The sequence below is a fragment of the Scomber scombrus genome, chromosome 18 (assembly GCF_963691925.1).
Source record: "Scomber scombrus chromosome 18, fScoSco1.1, whole genome shotgun sequence".
NCBI lineage: Eukaryota > Metazoa > Chordata > Actinopteri > Scombriformes > Scombridae > Scomber > Scomber scombrus.
The window spans coordinates 8,974,126-8,994,732 of NC_084987.1; the positions used below are offsets into that span (position 1 = coordinate 8,974,126).

At 40.6% G+C, this 20,607-nt stretch overlaps 1 protein-coding gene across 1 annotated transcript; it reads right to left on the reverse strand.

Annotated features, from left to right (window-relative positions):
• Positions 1-3,188: 3,188 nt before the first annotated feature.
• LOC133999697 (C1q-related factor) lies at positions 3,189-15,950 on the reverse strand. Its single transcript, XM_062438962.1, has 2 exons — positions 15,324-15,950; positions 3,189-3,368 (listed from the first exon to the last, which is right to left on the reverse strand). Exons 1-2 carry the CDS (start codon positions 15,930-15,932, stop codon positions 3,189-3,191), a joined length of 789 nt encoding a protein of 262 aa, XP_062294946.1. The 5' UTR covers positions 15,933-15,950.
• Positions 15,951-20,607: the final 4,657 nt, after the last annotated feature.

The window sequence follows — 20,607 nt, forward strand, 5'->3', positions numbered from 1 at the left end:
ACTGCTTTCACAGATTGGACTCTCTGATTCTGTTTGTGTAATTGGCTAATTTGTTACAAAAACCATTTACTTTATTACTCTTTTGTTCTCAGAGCCCAGCTGTGTCAATTGTGAGACCCACTTTGTACATGAAACATGTTGCTCCCTTTCACAAAGCGGGTCCTATTTTTTTTCCAGTGAAGAAGATAAACATGGTATCAATTTTACTTTTGCGTGTTTATGTCTTTCACCATCTGCCTTTGCAAGATGCTTTGATAGCTTCACGTCAATGTGTGTTCAAGGGCAGCCACTTCCATTTTTGTGTAGGTTTATATAAACCATAAAATTTCCAACTGAATCTGGCTACACACTAAAACACAGCTGGTAGACACCTCTCTTTTGTGATGATCCTGTTTTTGAAAATACTGTCTTCAAAATTACAGATGATAGTGGGTTAAATGTGCTCATTCCCACTAGTGTTCATGTGATTAGCTTGTTTTCCACCATAGGGAAATGGATAAAATAATACAGTGAGGGGTCACTGCCTCCATTAAGAGCAAAGTAGTGCAGACCAACATAGCATCCAGTGTCACATCCCATTCCTGCCAGGTCTGAAGAATGTCCAGTCCTTGACACTTGTCCAATCCAAGCTATCTCAAGCTCTCTCCTCCAGCTTCACGCCAGCTAATCTCTCTTGACACCTCACACAGCCTCGACAGGGAATCACTCTACCCTGAAAACAATCCAGCCCTCCCTCTCCACCTCAAATTTGTACCGTCTCCCCTCTCCTTCTGTCTGTCTTCCTTATATTTCTCTTTACCCTCTCTCTCCCTATCTATCCCCTCCCCATTACTTCTCTCTTTGGCCTACTCTTTCTTTCGTGTCTCCATCAGTCTTTGTCAAACCATATTCTGCCCCTCCTCTATCTCCCTCAATCTTCCCCTCTCCTTGTCTTTTCTCCTCCTTCTTCACTTTCTCGCTAGGTATATCACTCTGTTGATGAGAATCTGTTAGAAGACGCTGCGATTGTTGGTTGAGGAATAGCTTGCATTTCCTTAAGGACTCATCGGCATTCACCAAACCGAATTCTACACCATGGGTGCATGTTGCTAAAGTTGGAGGGTCTTTGTCTCTGAGCGCACCTTTGCAGATGGAGAGACGCTTCACAGGATCACTTTAGGATACAACGGAGGGAGCATAAACACAAACATCTTTCCCTTAATACCTGTAACCCTAAATATACTTTCAGGGTTTGTCTTTTTAGAGAGAAAAGAGAGATGAGGGACTTGCTGATAGGATCTGTTTTTAATGTTTGAACTGACAGGCCATTCTTAAATTTTCTTAGTTTAAACAGCAACAAGAAACACACATTTCAAGTCATGTTGTTTGCACTGTAGTTAGTTAGTCTCACAGAGAAAATGAGATCCTTTACATATAATTTACCCTAATTAGCGTTATTTGGGATACAAGAATTCTCGTGAGACAAGTCACTCAAAAAATCCCATTTATTATTTAAATGTATTCAACAATTTCAAAAGATAAGATAGACAAACATGTCATAGATTTCATTTACAAGCTGTTTGTTCTTCTCATCATATCTATAGAGGTTCCCCACCCTACAGAGCACAATCTCATTGGCTGCTGAGTAAGATATCTGTCATTGGCTGTAGCACAGAATAACTCTGAAAAGAACGATGTAGCTATGGCACGGCACATGCTAAAATGCAGACACTCACTGGTATGCACAGAAACATACGTACTCACACGTGCAAACACACACACACATACACACACACACACACACACACACACAGGCACACACACACAAACGTGCAGTCATAATAGGCCATGTCACTCACCCAATCAATTTCATTCTCAAGCAAGCTGTCAGGCCGCCATGTTGAGTAAATATTACCATAATGCCTGTGTGTCAGTGAATATGCAGCTAATGAATGGATGACATCCAGTGAAGCTCAGAGACACTGAAACAGAAAAATTGCCCACTCACTGTTACTGTGCTTTAACGCCCCCTCCACCCTCCCACCATCTCTCACTTCTGACTCTTTCACTGTCTTTTTGTGACTTCCTCTCACTCACCCTTTGCTTCAGAAGCAACATTTTTTACTGTGCAACAAGGCTTGGAGGTTGGCACAGCAGAGAAGAAGAAAGTACGGGATGTTACCTCAGAAACTCAAGTTTTTGCTTCGTCACGTAGCTGCTTGTGCCGAGTGGAGCATTTACATAAAACTAGAACATTGAAGAGACAAATTGAACTCTACTTTTAATCCAAACAGCAGCAGGACATTGTATGTGTGTGTGTGTGTGTGTGTGTGTGTGTGCGTGCGCTTGTGTGTGTGAAACAGAGTGAGGAGGTTTGTGGAAAGGGTATTGTCTATATAAGATGTTTCCTTTTTTAGATATATTGCAGAAGGTACAGTGCAGAATGTATTGTTATTCTCCACATGAACAATATATAGTTACCTTGCTGTACCCAGCGATGAAGAAAAACACCCACTGCCATGAAATAGTGACAGCCTTGAGTTTAAGATTTCTTTTCCAGTGGTTAGATCTCTTAGCTGCATCACAAATAACATCTCACAAATCCGGTCGCTCAGTCAAACAGGATATCTTCACAAGGGACAAATATATTCTCTTTTTTTTAATCTCATTTGTGTAGAATATTACGCATGTCTACGAAATAAAAACACAATCTAAGGAAAATTGCACGGAACAACACTACGAATTTCAGTCAATCAAGTCCACTGACAGTACAGCTGACTGTTGCCACTGTGGAGAGAAGAGGTGAGATCATCCACTTTTTGCAGGGTTTTCATTTTTGTTGTTGAGATTTCTGTGCAATGGAGCGGGGCTGAAGAGGAGAGACACTGAAAGCGAGGAGCTTCTGACACATTTGCATTGTGATGGAGAGTGCTGAAAACCAGCACACCTCCACCTCACGTCCCGCTCCTCCTACGCCTCCCGCCCAGCCCCTCTCAGTGTGTCCTCAGGAGCTTTGCATCCAGGCTCGGCTACAGAGCCTGGATGTCTTGGCTGATGGATACGAAGCAGAGGTGTCCATGATGATGGAGAGATTTAGGAAAACTAGAAAGCATTCCGGCTTTTAACACACACACCCTCCTCCCTCCCGGTCATACAACTCTTTCTCTCAATCTCTTCCTGTCCCGACTGTCTTTGTGTTTGTCTTTTTCTCAGTCTGCATAGAGGATGAAGCCAGAGAAGGTGCTATACTTGTTGTTGTTGCCTCCATGGGCTTTGCCTCCATCGAGTTTGATGTAAACCTCATCGCCTGCGTCCAGATGGAGGATGACGCTGTTGGAGGCGTAGTCATAGTTCTGGTCAGCGTCTTGGGCGATGGCGCTGGCTCGAACCTGGAGGGACAGGGACAGACGAAGAGGCAGGAGAGAGCGGGTAGGCGTATTAGCTACAGTACTTTTTATGACATTGGTTTAATTAGTTTATTTTTTTAACACAATTTCTACACAAATGTTTCCATTTTAAAGACTCTCATTACCATACATCTGAAGAAAAAGTTTTTAGAATTTAAAAGTGGTCAGAGATCTCCAATCACAGGCTGCAAAATCTTCATAAGTTCAAGGTCTACACGAAAATACACACAATTACAGAAAATCATGATAGTTATTTATTTTACTAATTTGTTTTAAGTTCAAGTAAATGCATGAGTTATGAGAAAATAGTGAAAGTCTCTCTCACAGTGCTTAACAAATCCTTGCTTTCATTTAGATGCACACCAAAAGTGATCACTTCTTCTTTGCCTTACTGTATGTTCTGTTTACTGGATTGTGATATATTCCAATAAATTAATTGTTAAAACAACAAATTAGACTAAAAACAAACAAACAAAATATAAAAGTTATTTTCTTGGTAATGAAAGGGGAAAAAACATGAGCCTAAACAAACTGTCACTAATCTGGAAAATCTCAGTGCTGCTGAATCACAAGAGAGGGACAGCCAAATGAAAACGACGTTTGCAATATTACAAGTTTTTTAAACAAGTTACTGGATACAACAATGGCACAAAATATTTCCTTCTATTGATATTAAACCACCAGGAACAACCAGAGGGTCAGTCAAATCTCAGGCCAGTCTGTCAAGCAGATTTATGGTTTCAATCAAGTCAGTGGTCTTTCACAGCCTTGGAACAAGAGGTCCACACAAAATCACACAAAAAGTCTGAACAACAGGGTTACGGGGGGGGGGGGGGGGGGGGGGGGTGTTTGTGTGTGTGTTTGTGTGTGTGGTCTGCCAGTCTCACTACAGGACATTTGGTGCAGTTTCTAAATAACCTGTCCTGGCTAATTAAGACCTCCACCACGAACATGGTCTCTCTCTCTCTCTCATGAAGAAGGTGCAGCTGCAATGCCAAATTGGTGCTGAACAATGGCTGTGCTATTGTTTGTGTGCACATAAAAGCTCAAGCTCAATACATGTGTGTATGAGCATGTGTTTGTGGATGAAATGAATGAAAGAGAGATACTAATACAGTGGTAGATTAATTGGTCACATTATTTATATATATAAGTATATATAAGTTATATCTGAAGTTACAATTTTTTAAGACTTCTGTTTGTAGCCTTTTCTTTGCTTAATGAAAACTAAAAAGCGTGAGTAGAAAGTTTGGAGAAATCAGCAGTGACATATAGTGAAGGTCATCTACTTAAAACCAGCATACAGTGTGTGTCTTTGTCTGCTGAGCCACCAGGCCTAATTAAATATTACCCTGCACAACAGTCATGAACTGTAACCCTATGCGGTACAGTGCAGTCATTTTCTGCCACATTTGGCTTATAAATAAACAATAATTATAAGTTGCGCATTGATCGAACAGCGCCGGTTGTTTGTGGTTCACCAAATGTGTGGCAATACTGCAAATACTACAATGATCCTAAACATACAGACAACCAATAAGCTTCTTTCAGCCAAACAGTGGGATGTTCTTGGTTTGTCAAATCAGTTACTTGATCTCATTTCAACTTAGCATCCATTTCTGCAGACCAGGCTGAATACAAAAATCCCCCAAAATAAAACAAGAAGTGAATGTGGCTGCAGGCAAAGCTTGGCATGTCTATTATAAACTACAAACAGTAACTGATTGCACAGGATTTTCAACTAAACATTGACCATATTTGCATTTATGCTAACTTTGGTCACCTTTAATTTGTTATAAAAGGGGTTCTAGTTCTCAAACTATTCACCCAGTATGGATGTTTAATTTAAAAGTCAGCACTTTAACTGTATAGGTATTGTTTCATTTCAAATCCAAGGTACTACGGCACAGAGCTGAAACAGCAAATGACTTCAGTCTGAACTGCATCTCAGTGCTATTAAACAGCTACTAACAAGGAGAAGGAGAACTGCATCAGACATAACTTAAGTAGAACACAATCGAACCAGAAGATCATTATTTTCTCTTGAGATGAAAAACAAGAAAGTACTGTACAATATATCTTTTCAAGTAGACACTGGTTAAATAAGGCAATTAGTCACTTAGTTTGGTCAGTAAAGTTGAATCAAAATCGATAGTTTACGTGCATTGGAAGTGTTTTGCTGTGGCTCATTATCGGGTCTCCAAAGTCCATTGTGGCCCTTCCCTTGGCTCAGTGTTTGTCCGCACAGCTTTAAATCGGGGCTTTTTGAGCGGGTGTCGACAAGCTGGCCCAACAGGCGGCATAAAGGATGCCCAATAATTAGTTGGCCTATTTAAGCAGTACACACAACAGGCATATTTACAAATGTGAGGAGAGGCCAGCTACTCACAGAGAGCTCCTGCACAGAAAGCATCACTGTTGCCAAAATTAACAGGGTGTCTGGAAAAGGTTCTCTTGACATTTAAACATATTAAAATCATAAATCATATTTTTCTTTGCACAGTTGAAATCAAATCAGTAATTTATTCCACTAATTTAACAACATGCTAGTGTATTGCTTTCACTTTGTGTTAGTTTTTACTTAATTGTGTAATCGTGTTTTTTATTTGTCAATCATTTCAATTAAAGATGTTCTTCCTTTTGTCTTTTTCTACTGTAGTAGCTTTCACTGCTAACAAGCTACTGCTACTGTCTGTGTGCAGCAGATGTGCAGAGGTGCGAAGTCTTATTAAAATAGAAAATGTGTAGTAAAGCTTTCATGAACTGGATAGTTTTTTTAGGAGTTTGAATCACTGTTACATGATAAATGCGTGTAATTAAATAAATAAATAAAAAGACTGAGTGAAAAAAACGAAAAAATCTTTAGGAGGACAATGCTATATATCCCTGAGCAACACAATGAGAGACACTTGAAATCAAAGACAGACTCTTTCCGCACCTCTACTGTAAAAAACATTACACAGTAGCTGCAATACTGGCTAAACCAGACTGTGTGCTACAGAATTCAAGGTAACATTGCATTACACTTTTCTTAAGAGCACTTTATCTTAACTGTCAGATAGGTGGGACAGCATTTCTACTAATATCCCGCCCCCTCCCCAAAATCAACATATCAAGGGCGGCCAAAGTGTGTCACTCGGTGAAAAGCCGACAACTATTCAGCAGCTTTGTGACAGGAGGCCATTATTAACATGATTTTCTATAATTCAACAATACAAGATGGACTGCAAAACAACAAATATTCGTAAAAAAATGATGGAATTTCAAATGAATTATTATGTTCAGGCCAATATCCAGCTGGATTTCTTGTGAAGTCCTCCTGCTGCCCATCAAACACTCAACGCTCTGTATGATTTTCAAAGAGAGAAGAACAGTTTTTTGCTTTACCTTCAGCTTGCGGCATTGAATTATGGAGCAAGGCTGAGTCGTCTTCAGTCTTCTTAACAACATATTGTCAGTGCTTTTTTAAAATAAACTTGAATGAAAAATGAAAGTGGTATGCAAGCCTTTTATAGTGAGCTAGGTGAATTTAAAAGAACATCGAGCATGGGCACAGCGCTAACAGTAACATTTGTTCAAATTATTATTATGTGCAGCAACATTTTAGTCCTAATGACTTTGCACAGGCTGCATAGAGAGCAAGATAAACTTTACTATATCTACCAAATCACCTGGCAGAGGTGTGATTCCCAATTAGTTATGGTGAGGTGAGACAGATAATTGAAAAGAGGTTTTGGTGAATGTCTTAAACCTTTTTTAACAATATACTGTGCATAATGGAAGTCACAATGGTATGAAATGTGCAAGTGATGTAAAGTCTAATCTGGATAATGAAATTCTGAGGAGAGATCTTAAGATGCAGGGGTAATATATGGAATATTGTACATTTTTTTCTTATTGTTTATCCTCCTGATTAAATCTAGCACAGCTCATATCGATGTGCAAACAAAGCCTCCTGTTCTGATTCTGATGCTGGCGTCCAGTGCATATTAATATTATATGATGTGCCCTCCGTGTGCAAAGTCAACATCATCTTATTAGAGGGTTACCGCTTTGGGTTGGTGGGGGAGTGGGATGATGGCTCAGGAGGATTTGTCAATTGGGATTTTAATGAAACTTTATCAAAATATTTATTTTATACGTGTTGTGAACCTCTGGCAATGTCACAGATGTGTAATATAGCTTAAATTATTCTCTTCATTTGCTCTTTAAGGAACTAAAATTAACACATCCTCAAAAGCATTATTGGGTGGAGGGGATGGGAGTGGGGGGTGGGGACAATGCTGTACAAATACCACATTTTCCTTGAGCAGAGAAAGAATGAACAAAGCCCCAGTGAAAGTAAACTTCCTTGAGACCCTTACATTGTAGTTCTTCCACAATATTATTTTTGTTTTGTTTCTTTGCTCGAATGGTTTTTTATCCCCGTCTGAGACTAACTGCCTCCCTCGTTTGCTTTCAATGATAAGCATGCATGAATAAAACCTCTGACTATTTTTGAAATAATGATCAGGGAGCTCCTATTGGAGCTTTCTTTCTTTCTTTTTTTCTTCTGTTTTTTTCTACAGCACACAAGGAACTTGTTAAGGATATTAGTTAGAGGTTCAAATGCAGGGTACAGCAGATGTATAGCGAGGGATGAGCAGGACAAACAGCCAACTGGCAGTGCGTGACCTTGACACAGAATATGTAAAGGAACTGACAAGACAAACAAAGCATGAGGACGTAAGCGCCAGCTCTAGTGATGGTAAATGAGGTGTCAGGCGATGTTGTCTTCCTTTTGTGGCTGCTCTTGCGTGTTCGCATCCGTCATATCGTCAACGTGATGGCTTTGATTGAATAATATTCTGAGTGGAGACACAGAAAATGCAAGTCTGTGCTTGAGCTTAATAGATAATGTGCGCCTGGAAAAGTGAAATGTGGATTGTTTCAACTCGTTCACTGTACGACTGTGAATATGAACGTGACAGTTATCAATAATGACTGTGTTTATGTGAAAAATGTGCTCTGGAAGAAGAATTTATGGCATTTTAAAATACTGACTGTCCCTGTTTCTCAATAAATTAGAATTTCTTTTACATTAAGCTTTTACTTAAAAGTCAGTTTGCATTCAGCAGCTATCATGTGTGCTATTGTATGATTGGCTGGATTGGCTGTGCATTGCAGTACCTCTAAGCTTCTGTTATAAACCTTTATTAAAATACTATTTATATTAAAGTTCAAAGTCTGTTGTGCATCTGTTGTGTCTAGTGCAGGAGGACCTTGTAATGTCTCAGTGGGACAATGATCTTACAAGAAGCTTTGTCACAATGACAAGGACGTGTCTCGAGGCTTCTCTGACAGGGATTTGTTGACTTGATGTTGAGCCTCCATTTTGGATCAACAAGTCTATTGGTCCTCTTTAAATCAAAGTGTACTTCCATCTAATTGTGTTTGAACATTCCAGCCGTGAACCGCATGCCTAATAGCAGCTTAGATAGCAGCTTAGATAGCTTGTCGTGGCTATTGAGCCTGCTCCAACATTTGACTGCACCACACACACACACACACAGACACACACACAAACACACATACACACACACAGTGACAGACGGATATACACATTCATCTACATGCATCCTTGTGTGCACATATACACATGAGAGGCAATTTTACTCAAATAATGAGAACAGGAAATCACGATGGGTTACAAGAGAATTGTAGTAGTTGTAGTTGTCAGATAGCGTCGGGTCTCCCGTGGGTTATGGAATTATTTTGTCGGTGGAACCTAAGTGAAAACATGATAAGAGGAATGAAATGGTAACAGGAGATTTGCCATCTGTCAGAGGAGAGTAGAAAAAGGCCTCCTGAATTAATTTCACCAGCTGTTCTCTTTGTACCTGTTCAGCCTGGATGACTTAACTGCGCAAACCTCTCGCCGTTTATGAAATTGTTTAAAGTACTGCTAAAAGGTGAGTCCAGCGTCAGGTATTAGTTAATTAGTTTATAAGGTGTATCACTGAGACATAATCCAAATGCTGCTGAAAAGGGACCAAGGAAAGCAGCATTGCAATTCGGCAGGAGCAACAAAGAGGATGACATCAGGACAGCTCCTCCTGAAAGAGCCACTGAAAGAGGCTTGACAAGGGAAACAGTGATGGAAAAAAGAGGCATCAACTTTGACCTGCAATCCAGCCACTCTTTTCTTTCTCGTGTCTGACTCATCACCCTCAGTTAATTACTGAGGTAGACAGCGCTGTCTGCCTCAAGTTCCAACACCAAAAACTGCAATCATTGCTCGCAGCACTGTGTGAAAAAAGACTTTTTGCTGGAAATGTTTCAACCTTTGTTCACACTAAGCCTGTTTTTCCAGCGTGCTTCCTATTAACCCTGAGGCACTGCGTATCATGGTTTAAGATTTTCCCTTTTCTTTTTTTCTTTTTAAAAAAAAGGACTATTTTAAAATGAGGCAAAGTGATTTTCAATGTAAGTGTTGGATGAGAAGCAAACCATCAGCCTTGCTGTGACATGTATTTTTCATACAGTAGCCGATTCATCCTCTCTTACTGGAGTGAGTGTTGATGTCTTACCCATATTCATTTTAAGGGAGGGGAGGAGGAGGTGTTAAACACATTGAGTTATGTAGCAGACTGTGAGTCATTTAAAGCCATTGACTAGCTGATTCCTTGTGAAGAGGGAGAGGATAATTGTGGGTATCACTGAAGACTGAATTCGGGGGATGGCTAAATGTCAGGGGCGTGGGGAGAGACGGAGAGAGAGATGTTTGCATAAGAGGGCCAGGGGCACTTGTCTATCTCCCATATGGCCCTCATTATAATGAAGAAGCCTTGTGAGTCAACACCACAGCATCCTTGAGTCAGCCAGCCACAGGAGACGATCCATATCCTATTTTAGACCGTATGTTTTTGGTTTCACAGTACATATGAGACATTATAACTGTATTTCATTAGCTACTTAATCTGAGATGCCAGCACAGGGAGAGTGTGTTCTGGTATGTTCTAATGGCTCTTGATTTGAGGGTCTCAGTGCAAAATGTTTTTAAGTAATCAAATTATTACATACAAGGAGTGGGCTGTTTTCAAGCAACTTTTGAAACTTCACCAATAAATGATAGATTTTCTTCCCTGTGCTTGCAGATGACTGCCCGATGTCATCTTGACATTTCCAATCTGTGTGGTATTTCCTAACAACATGGGCCAATCTTCATTTAATAGCCCTCGCACCTAATTAGGCTAGCTCTAATGTTCCACTCGGCAGAGTGTCAAATCCAATGTCCAATTACACAGCAGATCAAGGCCAAAGGTCCGCCTCCACTACCTCTCTGGCTGATTATAGAAGAAGTGCCACGGTATACATCACACAGAAAAAAATGGGTCTGTCAAAAAGAAAAAAGAGGAAAGAGATACATGTACATGCACGCACACACACACATAAGGAGATCAATACCGCAGGCAAAGAGGCTGAGGGACAGAGGGTGGCTCTCTCAAACCCTGCCTGTCTATTTCAGACAGAGTCTCTCTGTTACACCAGGCAGACACACAGAGGCCTCTCAGTGCTGAAATCAGACCACGATGAAGAATAGCAGGTCAGAACATTACCAGAATGTTAAATCAATCAAGTCTAAGTATTGCTGTATCTGGGTGTCACGGTACTGAATAATCACATTGTAGATGTCTCTAGTGCTTTCAATGGCCACTCACAGTTTTGAGACAGATAATATTAAAATATCAATCAGTTTTTAACTTATAGGAAAAAAATTAACAGACTACAGCCCACCCTAAATGAAGATGTATTGAAAATAATCAGGTTTTGATATTCACACCTTTCTTTAGAGCATACTGTCAATATGTCAATATTCAAATCAAACATGAGCAGTCTTTCATCCAGATGGCTCAGCTTGTAGCCAGTTTAATGTTGGGATTGACACCACATGTGATGAAGCACAATGCGTGGGTTTCACCTGGATACAGAGCAACAGGATAAACAGTCTCCATGTGCACCAGAGCTGGAAACCCCCCTGGAAGTGTCTTCATGGGCGGATTGAGTCGAATTATGTGACAAGGACTTGCAACTGAGCTAACGTGAGCAACGCTGTGGGGTGGGGGGAAAAAAGAGTCTTTCCTTCTTCAAAGCGAGGTGAACACAAAAACAAAATCTAAGCAAAGGGTGGCATGCTCTAACTGATTCTGTCATAGTGCAATGCATCACTTGAGAGCAATGAAAAATATTGATGGCACTGTGTGTTAGCGAATCGATTCTGTGATATCGCAATCCGGGTACCCTTCTGAGTGTGCTGCTGCTTTTTACAAGAAGTTTTCCTTTTACGGTGAAAACTTTCTGCCCATTTAGAAAGGTGAGCTCCTGTAGACCTTCTGTAGAGGAGAGATGGAGGGCAGTGCACAGTTGGGGTGGGTTGAGGCAGTGGGTTAGGAGGGTGGTGGTGTGGGGTAGTGGGGGGACCAAGCATGAGCATAGGCGTGTGTGTGTGAGCATGTGCGAATGTGTGTGTATGTGAGAAGGAGACTGCAGTGGTAATTGCTAGGAAGAGCCATGTGCACGAAGGACGTTGAAGCTTATTAAAGGAGGAGACAGAGTGATTATTCACTATGGTCCTCTTGAGAGACTGACGCTGAAGTCATTGCTTTTAATTAACTCTGAAACGGTTTTGCGGATTAATAACAATATTAAGAAGGGAACGGAGAGGAGAAGCGCAAACACATCCTGGATCTGGTTCAAGCTTTTTAATTACAATTAAATAGACTGGATGGCACAATAGCACAATAACTGTGTCCTCTTTTCTTTCTCCCCGTTCTACAGCGTCCAATGAGTTTGTATTCATTGTCACTGCCTTGTCTGTCAAGACATGTTCAAGACAAGTTAAAGCAAAGCATTGATTTACTGGATGAAGTTTAGGATTGGTTGGAATATTTGGCACATGAGTAAAAGAACAGGCGATAAGGAAGCCAAAAGAGTGTGCAGAGAGGAACAAGATAAAATGTGCTGTGCTAAAAATAGATTCCTTATTTGTTTGTTTTCCAGGAAGCTCACTTTTTAGTCTAGCTTGAAAAAGTGCAAAGTTCTGGGGACAATGCAGGGATTCTTCACCAAGTGAATAGAAAGAGAAGCAGAAGATGCAGAGAGGAAATAAAGTAACCCGCGGATATTGATGTTAGCTTGTAAGAACCTCTGGAGTGGGAGGAGCACATGCTGGGGTGAAACAGCACTGCAGGGCCTGGAAACCCACCACTTCACTATAGCCAAAAGATGATAAAATACTAGTATTGTCTGCAATTCCCTGGCTCCCCCTGTCCCAAACCACAGTGTAGCTTTTTGCAGCCTTAATGAGCTGAGGAGTGCACCAGTGTGACTATAGGAGATTCAGTTTGACTCTCAGCACTTCATCAATGATGTAGCATAACTTGGCCCAACATTTATAACCATTCGCAGTCATTTGCAGAGACTAAGACTCTGGGGCCTTATCCATCAGCCAACCACAAAAACTAATAAACACCACAGTGAGTGAACTACACATTCATGTATAAGCTGTGCATAGCACAGAGGAAGATAGAGAACGAGAAGCAGTTACCACTTTATAAACATTACACGAGTCTCTAGAGATGCACACTGTGTGCGTCTAACTTAAGTACCTCCACACCCTCCTCTTGGGAGCACAATGAAGCGGGAACAGAAGGCGTTTTACAGGAACATATGTTCTTCTTCCCCTATTATATATCAATGCTTTTACGCCCACCCATAAACATTACTGTTGAGTGAGACATTATATATAGAAGGCAATTGCTGCAACTCTCTTTTTCATACCGGGTGTGAACTTGGTGAAGGTAAAGGAATTAACCTCTAGCTGCCTTGGTGATTGTATAGGTTTACACCGCCAAGCCGATGCCAACTGTTATTTTATCTGTAATCTGTACATATCATGGTCTCACTTGTAAGGTTAAGACCCCAACAGCTTCCTGCTTTAATCAAACTCTGTGCTTATTAATTGGCAATAATAATTTTGAATATTCAACATGGGGAGTGGGACATTTTTATAAAGTGTGTAAATGAAAATTAACTTAATTTAAGATTATTTCACAAATGCCAGTATTATGATAAATAATATGAAATCGATCTGAGAGACTACGGAGCAATGATGTCAAATAACAGCTGTAGGATCAGATTAGGTGGATTTATAGTCATAATTATTATTGATTTCATCCCATTGCATAGCTTTGTGTTTGTGAGTGTAGAGGAAGCTGATGGTAAAGAAGCAGAAACCCCAAATGTTCCTGAAATGCAGTAGCACTATTAATGTATTTTCTTTTGTCAGTTTTGAGTTTGATCTTAACTTATCATATACAGTGAGGGAAAAAAAGTCTGTCAACAATGTCTGTCTTGTTACAATGCTGTATCTCTATGACTTTTTGAACAGATGATGGTGTTATGACATATGGTGCTGCTAGGTTTGTGAACCAAAAAAGAAAACATGTCAATGTGTGAGATGAAATGCCGGCAACCCCTTAACTTATGGTTTCTTCTCATATATTATTCTTTGACACAGACTTTAAGTTGAGTAAGCATTTTTCTAAAATAGCTATTGAAATTCTGCTTGTCTGCATGTCTGAATTTAGTTTTACAGTATCCCATGTGAACGCTGACAAAAAGCCAAACTTTATACTGTAGCACAAGTATTTTCTTAAAAATGTGGCTGCTTGCTTCTTTGCTGATCTATTGTCTTTACATGAACACATTTGTATTTTAAATGCTTTACATGATAAATCTATGTGACACAGTTGCAGCTGTGAGCAAACAGAGCCAACAATAGCCTAACTGCAAAAACTGTAGTGTAACATCCATCTTCTTTTTCTTTTTTTCTTTTACAGGCAAACCGTTTTTTAAAGCCTCTTTGATGATAAGAGATCTGACGGCTGATCGGAAGGCTGCAAACTACACTTACACACATTACCAACCTGAGAGGACCCTCCGGGGCGCGAAATAAAATTAGAGCCCCATTAAAACGATGCATCAAAGAAGCCGAGAATAGATCATGTAGACGTCCCAATGCATTGAAAGCGACTGCAGAAGACAGATGGATGCAGGGGCGGACAGGCAACATAATCCAGTGCACAAACAGGTATGGTCAAATATTTTTAGCGACATTTCTAATATTTCCCCCTCCAGTCCACTTTAAAAGTGCAGACACCAAAGTTCACCGTAAAAGTGTTTTTTTTTTTTTTTTTACTAAAAGTAATCGGATGCACACGCCTCGAAACAGTATAATAAAATTATGATAATAATGATGATAATGTTGATGATGATATGTGACAAAACTAAACTATAACGACTCCTTAATTATAAAACTAAAGCAAAAGCCTGTCGAGCGCGTCCTATTCATCCTTTAAGCTTTCAAACATTTGAAACTACAGAAATGTCGTTTTTATCATCACTCCGGCTTTCCCATCGCAACAGCACTGCCTATAAATTACTATACATTAATACAACTTAAAAAAATTACCAAGGACTGGATCTTTTTTTTCTTTTCCAAAATATAACGACTTAATGCATAAATAGCGGCACGGACCCTCTGCTCAGCCCAAACTGTGACCGTCCTTCGGATCGCGGGGCGCGGCAATGTCAGGACGCATCACGCGAAGAGGGGACACGGTTTGCAACCAGTCAACACATCTTTATCTCCAGGCACGCTGGGTGCCACAGCTGTGCGCTCTGGGCTTTGAGGCACACGGCAGATGCGCACGCTTGCTTCACAATGTCACTTTTTATTCACCGGCTTTATGAAAAAAATCAGCGTTTTGTGTTATGGACTTTTAAGAGAGACACAATAGAGGACACAAGCCAGGAGAGGAGGAGAGTGAGCATCAGAGGAATCAGGTGTGCTTTAACTCAGGACAGAAAACTCTGAAAAAGTTTCAAACCACTAACCTGGCCGTTTTTGCAAAGGTCTGCCCACATGCTGGTGCCATCCCCTCCTCTCATCAGCACATGGTAGATGAAGAAGTATGTGCCCGGTATGCTGCAGATGAACTTGCCAGAAATGCCATCATAGTTGTTGCCTAGGTTGGTGACCACGTCGTCAAACTTGAGGATTTCGTAGCCTTCGTGGGGGTTCTTAAGCCCTGCATAGAAGGCCACCCGAGGCACAGTGCTGTAGGTGGCCGTGCTGATAGCTCCGTCCCCCCCTAGACCCAAAATCCCAGTCCTTCCCTGATCCCCTCTGTCACCAGGAGGGCCCGCTGGTCCTGGTGGTCCTGGTTCTCCCGGTGGACCCGGTGGTCCGGGCTTGCCTGGCCTGCCAGGCTTCCCCTGTGGGCCCTGCAGTAAAGTGGAGGGTGGAAGCACATTGCTGTGGTCGCTCAACGCCTCTGCCTCAGCCTGGAGACCGGTGGAGCTGGTGCTGCTGGCCGGAGTGCCCTTGTTCAGGTAGGGGTCGCACACCATACGACAGGTGCCCAGCATCTCATAGTGACTGGCATCTGTACCCACAGAGCTGACGAGTACCGGTATGAGTACCACCAGCACCAGGACCAGCATAACCCCTACGGCAGCCGCCACCAGGGTCTTCCTCCCGATGCTGAGTCGGGGAAGGGGCTGCGCTGCCAGCGTGGGTCTCCCGGGGGCGGAAATGGTGACTGGTTGGTGTGGGGAGCCTGTCACCGAGGAAAGGGATCCAGAGATCCCGAGAAGAGTTGCAAGAGGAGTGGAGAGTGTGTGAGGGTGAGACAGAGACCCACATACACTTGATACACCTCACTGCTCTGCTCAGTCACACTAAAGTAGGCAACCAGTCATTCACACATACAAAAAGACTTAAACCCATGCATACACAGGGAGACATTCAGTGCGTACTTACAAACACAATCTGACTTGTGAGAAGAAGCAAGAAGGATGCAGAGCCCAGAGGAATGGAGTGAGAGACAGAGGGAGCGAGACAGAGAGAGAGAGAGAGAGAGAGAGAGAGAGAGAGAGAGAGAGAGAGAGAGAGAGAGAGAGAGAGAGAGAGAAAATGGTGAGAGTGGGTGAGTGTGAGAGAAACAGAGCAGCGACTGAATCTGTTGTATGTGTGTGTGTATGTGTGTGTGTGTGTGCGTGTGTGTATGTGTGGTGAGTTTGTGGTGCCTGATTCTCAGGCTTGGCTTTTTATACGGCAGTAGCAGCAGATCCACCCCCCCCCCCCCCCCCCCTCCCGCCCTCCGCCCCTCTGCTCCCCCATCGAGTGAGAGGTTGGTGTGGTTACGTCCCCTTCTCTCTCTCCAGCTCACTCAGAGGAAGGATTCACATCACATTGCATTCCTCTCTACCACTCTCTCGAACCACTGAGGAACCAACACAACCCCCCTGACCATCTTGCTCCCCTTCTTTAATCCCTCTCTTCTTTTTCTTTTCCTTGCTCTCCCTCCTTTTCCCCACTTTTTCATGCCGTTTCTGACTCTGACTTGCTTTCTTGTCTCTCTCATCAGCATCCAGCCTCTAAAAATAAAGATAGAGCTGTGGAAAGTCAATCTTTTTTTCTTTTCCTGGAGGTGGGTTCTAGAGATTCATGCATATATGTGCACAGACTCAAGACAGCACTTAAATCTCCTGTGCCAGGAAATGCTAACAGCCTGTCAAATTAAAAAAAAAAGGTGCTAATTACAAAATTTAATGCCAAGAATGAACTCATAAGCCAATAAATTGAACTGTGTAACACAAATTAAACACATAACCACACATGCAGAAGAACTGTTTGAAAACTTTTTGAAATAATCTTGGCGGCACATCATTCACAGACATTTATTATGGATAAAGGCAGTCAATGTCCTCTGCTTTTATTTAATTAATTAATTGATTTATTTGTGCTTTATTTGATAAGGGCAGATACAGCGTACATTGACAAACTGAAAAAAGATGCAATAATCATAGTGTTTGTAGCAGATTCTAATTTGCAACAAGCGTCCCTAGAAAGAGATTAAAACAGTGAGGCAAAAAGACGGTAAACTTAGTACAAGATACAATGAAGCACAGATTCAGCAACCACACATCTTCAGAGATTAGACTAGACTTGAGTGCAGGTTTGTTGCTGAATTAACCAAGATTTGTATCTATTTTATTGCTAATGATGAACAGAACTATATATAAGATTTATACATAATGATAAACAAAATAAGTGGTGAAGTTTGCAGAAATGTAAAGTGATCAGGTAGCAAGTTTCGGGACTTTGCTCCTCTCACAGAAAAAGCTGTCTGAGCAAAAGATGTTTTGCAGAGTGAAACTTTACAGTCGCCACTTGAAGCTGCTCTGGGGGGATCTGCTACAGCTATGCAGTCTCTTGATGCAGAAAGGCTAAAGTGCAAGTCGATTTAAACATTTAAACACAAGCTTTATATAATCAAAATCAATAAAGTTTGCAAAACTTAAAATCTTGTATTTGAAATGCAGCAATAATGATACTTTTTTGCTTTTTTCCTGGCCTGATTGTGAAGACACTCTCTGGATTTGATTACTGGTTGTAATCAGATCTTGGTTTGGTTGGCCTGGGACCAGGTAGTTAAACCATAGGACAGATGTGAGAATATCATTGAATTTAGAAACAACAAGGCACAGTCGAATGGCAAGCAATTCATCATCTTAAAGCAGCCAAGGTTGGCCTTAATCGTTTTATGAATCTTTATAGCATGACTTTCAAAATTTAACTGAGAATGAGCTCTTTAATTCTAATGTTCAAAGTTTCTGTTGCAGGTAGCTTTTTAATGGGAAAACAGATAGACTTTGTTTACTTAATGTTATGTGTCAAACAAGAGGCATCAAGCCAAGTGGATACTTTCTCTAAGTATATATCTTATCTGCAACAGCATCACAGGTTTTGCCAGATAAATGGATGACTGTATCATCAATGTACGTCTGAAGAAAGTTTTGAAATGAATGTTTTGAGATTTACGGTATCAGATGTCTTTTTTAAATCCAGAAGCACTGCACCCACATGATTTCCTTTTTTCAAGTGGCTTCTTTATGTTTTCTAATAGTAAACAAGTAGCTGACTCTGAGGAATAGTTATGTCTAAAACCAAACTGTAGAGGGTGCAAATAATGGTTTGTCTCCAAGTACTGTAGCAGTTGTTCTGAGACTTCTTCAGCACTTTAAACAGGACTGGAAAAAGATTAATTGGTCTGTAGTTGCTAATCTCTTCAGCGACCCCAGATTTTAAAATAGGCATTATGAAGGCATTTTCCATCTGGGAATTGCCCAGTTCTTATAGAAACATTAATAAGATAGGGCTGAACCAGAATGCTCCTTTTTTTAGGAATAACGTATCTAGGTTATATATATATATATATACATATATATATATATATATATATATTTAGTGTTAATGGTGTTTAAATCGCTAATAGCTTTCAAGGCTTATTTGTCAACTTCCCTGCTCTCAAATTAATTGACATCACCTTCATCAGAAACTATAACAATCCTATTAATATTAATATGGGAGACATTTATGACAAGATCTTTAACAGGTTGAATGAAAAAATCACTAAATTAAGTTAGCAACTTGTACATGATCCGAGATAATGTCATCCCCAACTTTAAGTTCATATTTGGTCTTCAGTTTTATTAAACTGTTTAGCTGTTTCCAGGTTATATTACCATTTGCTTTAGCTGCTGATAAGACTTGAATGTAATGATTTGCTTTTGAAATGTGCAGTTACTTAACCACCCAATTTTGTACCCTTTGGAATATTTCTAAGTAAGTGCCATTTTGAGTTTTGAGGTCTTTAGAGTCTAATATCTTGGCTTCAGTAACTGACAGCACATTGTTAGTCAGCCACGGGAGCTGTTCTCCTCTCTGTGGCTTTTTGTATTAATTTGTGTTAATTTAGTAAACTTGTCAACAATAAGACCAATGCCTGACATTTATTACAGCTTCATTTACTTGGTCATGTAGAACCTCATCCCAGCTAACTCTCATTAATTAATTCTCAAATTCAGTCAGATTAGAGGAATCTCAAGTTTTACTGCTCTGTGAAGGTTCTTAAAATACCTAGCTAGACGTTTTTTATTAGTTTTCTTGCCAGTAGTATCATGTTATGATCAGACAAAGTGCAACGTAAAATATATGTTTTTCTTACTAGATCAGGTTTGTTTGCTGATATTAAATCTATTAGTGTTTGAGTATTCTTGGTTAGGTGAATAGGCTCGCCTGTATTCCCCTCTTTGCCTTTCCCTTGTGTCAATAACCCCGTTTCTCCACCTGAATGCGCTGACACCATTTCTTATTGGAGTCTTTTTTTAGGTATTGATTTAATGGTTTTTATCAAATTAAGGGTCCTGGTTGGGAGAACAAAAATCTATATGCAGCAGTGATGTCGTTTGTTTGACATTTTCATCCCTTAGAGTGATGAATGGTAAAGTAAGAGAGCAAATGACAAAGTTTGCAGATGGCAAGCAAACACAGTCATCATGTGAAACCGTTCAGAAGACTAAATGGACACGAAATCGAGAAAATATGCAATCTACATGTCATTGTGTTCATGTTAGCCTCACAGAGACAGTGGTTGAAAAAGAAGAAGAGGGGATTTTGCTGCTCAGAATCTCAAAATGGAAACTAATACAGCTGTTGGCGTAACACCACAGACATAGATTTTAAATTAATTAGAAAAATATAGTTGAGGCTATTCTGATGTTTAATTGGATGAGTTGTGTGAGTATTGTCTGATATGGATTTGACACATTTTTGGCTAAATTGGCTGTTTTTCATGAACCAGATTTTTTAACTAATGAATTCCACCTTTCTGTTTAAACTTGCTAATCAGTGAAATTAGATGCTGCATTCATTGGTTGGAAAAAAAATCTGCAGACTCTTGGCTTTCCATGTGTCATGATTGCCTATTCTTGGCATAGATATGACTGCTTGCGCCTGAGCTGGACTCAGCTCTGGTGGCGGATTGAGATGGATCAATGAGCAGGATGCAGTATTTGTCACCACTATACTTGACATATCACCAGTTTTTTAGCTAGATTTCTCTCTCTTCATCATCATTAAACTTCAGTTGCAAACTTATGGCATTACCAGTTGGTTGCCTAATTTATCACTGAGCAGAGTCTGTGAGACATACCCAAATAACTAGCACACCAGGTGTGCCTGCAATGCATATTTGCCTGTTTTGTTTTATTCTTCATAACAGACATGGAGTTTACCTATATGAGGAAGCACACAAGCCCTAAATTGGTTTTG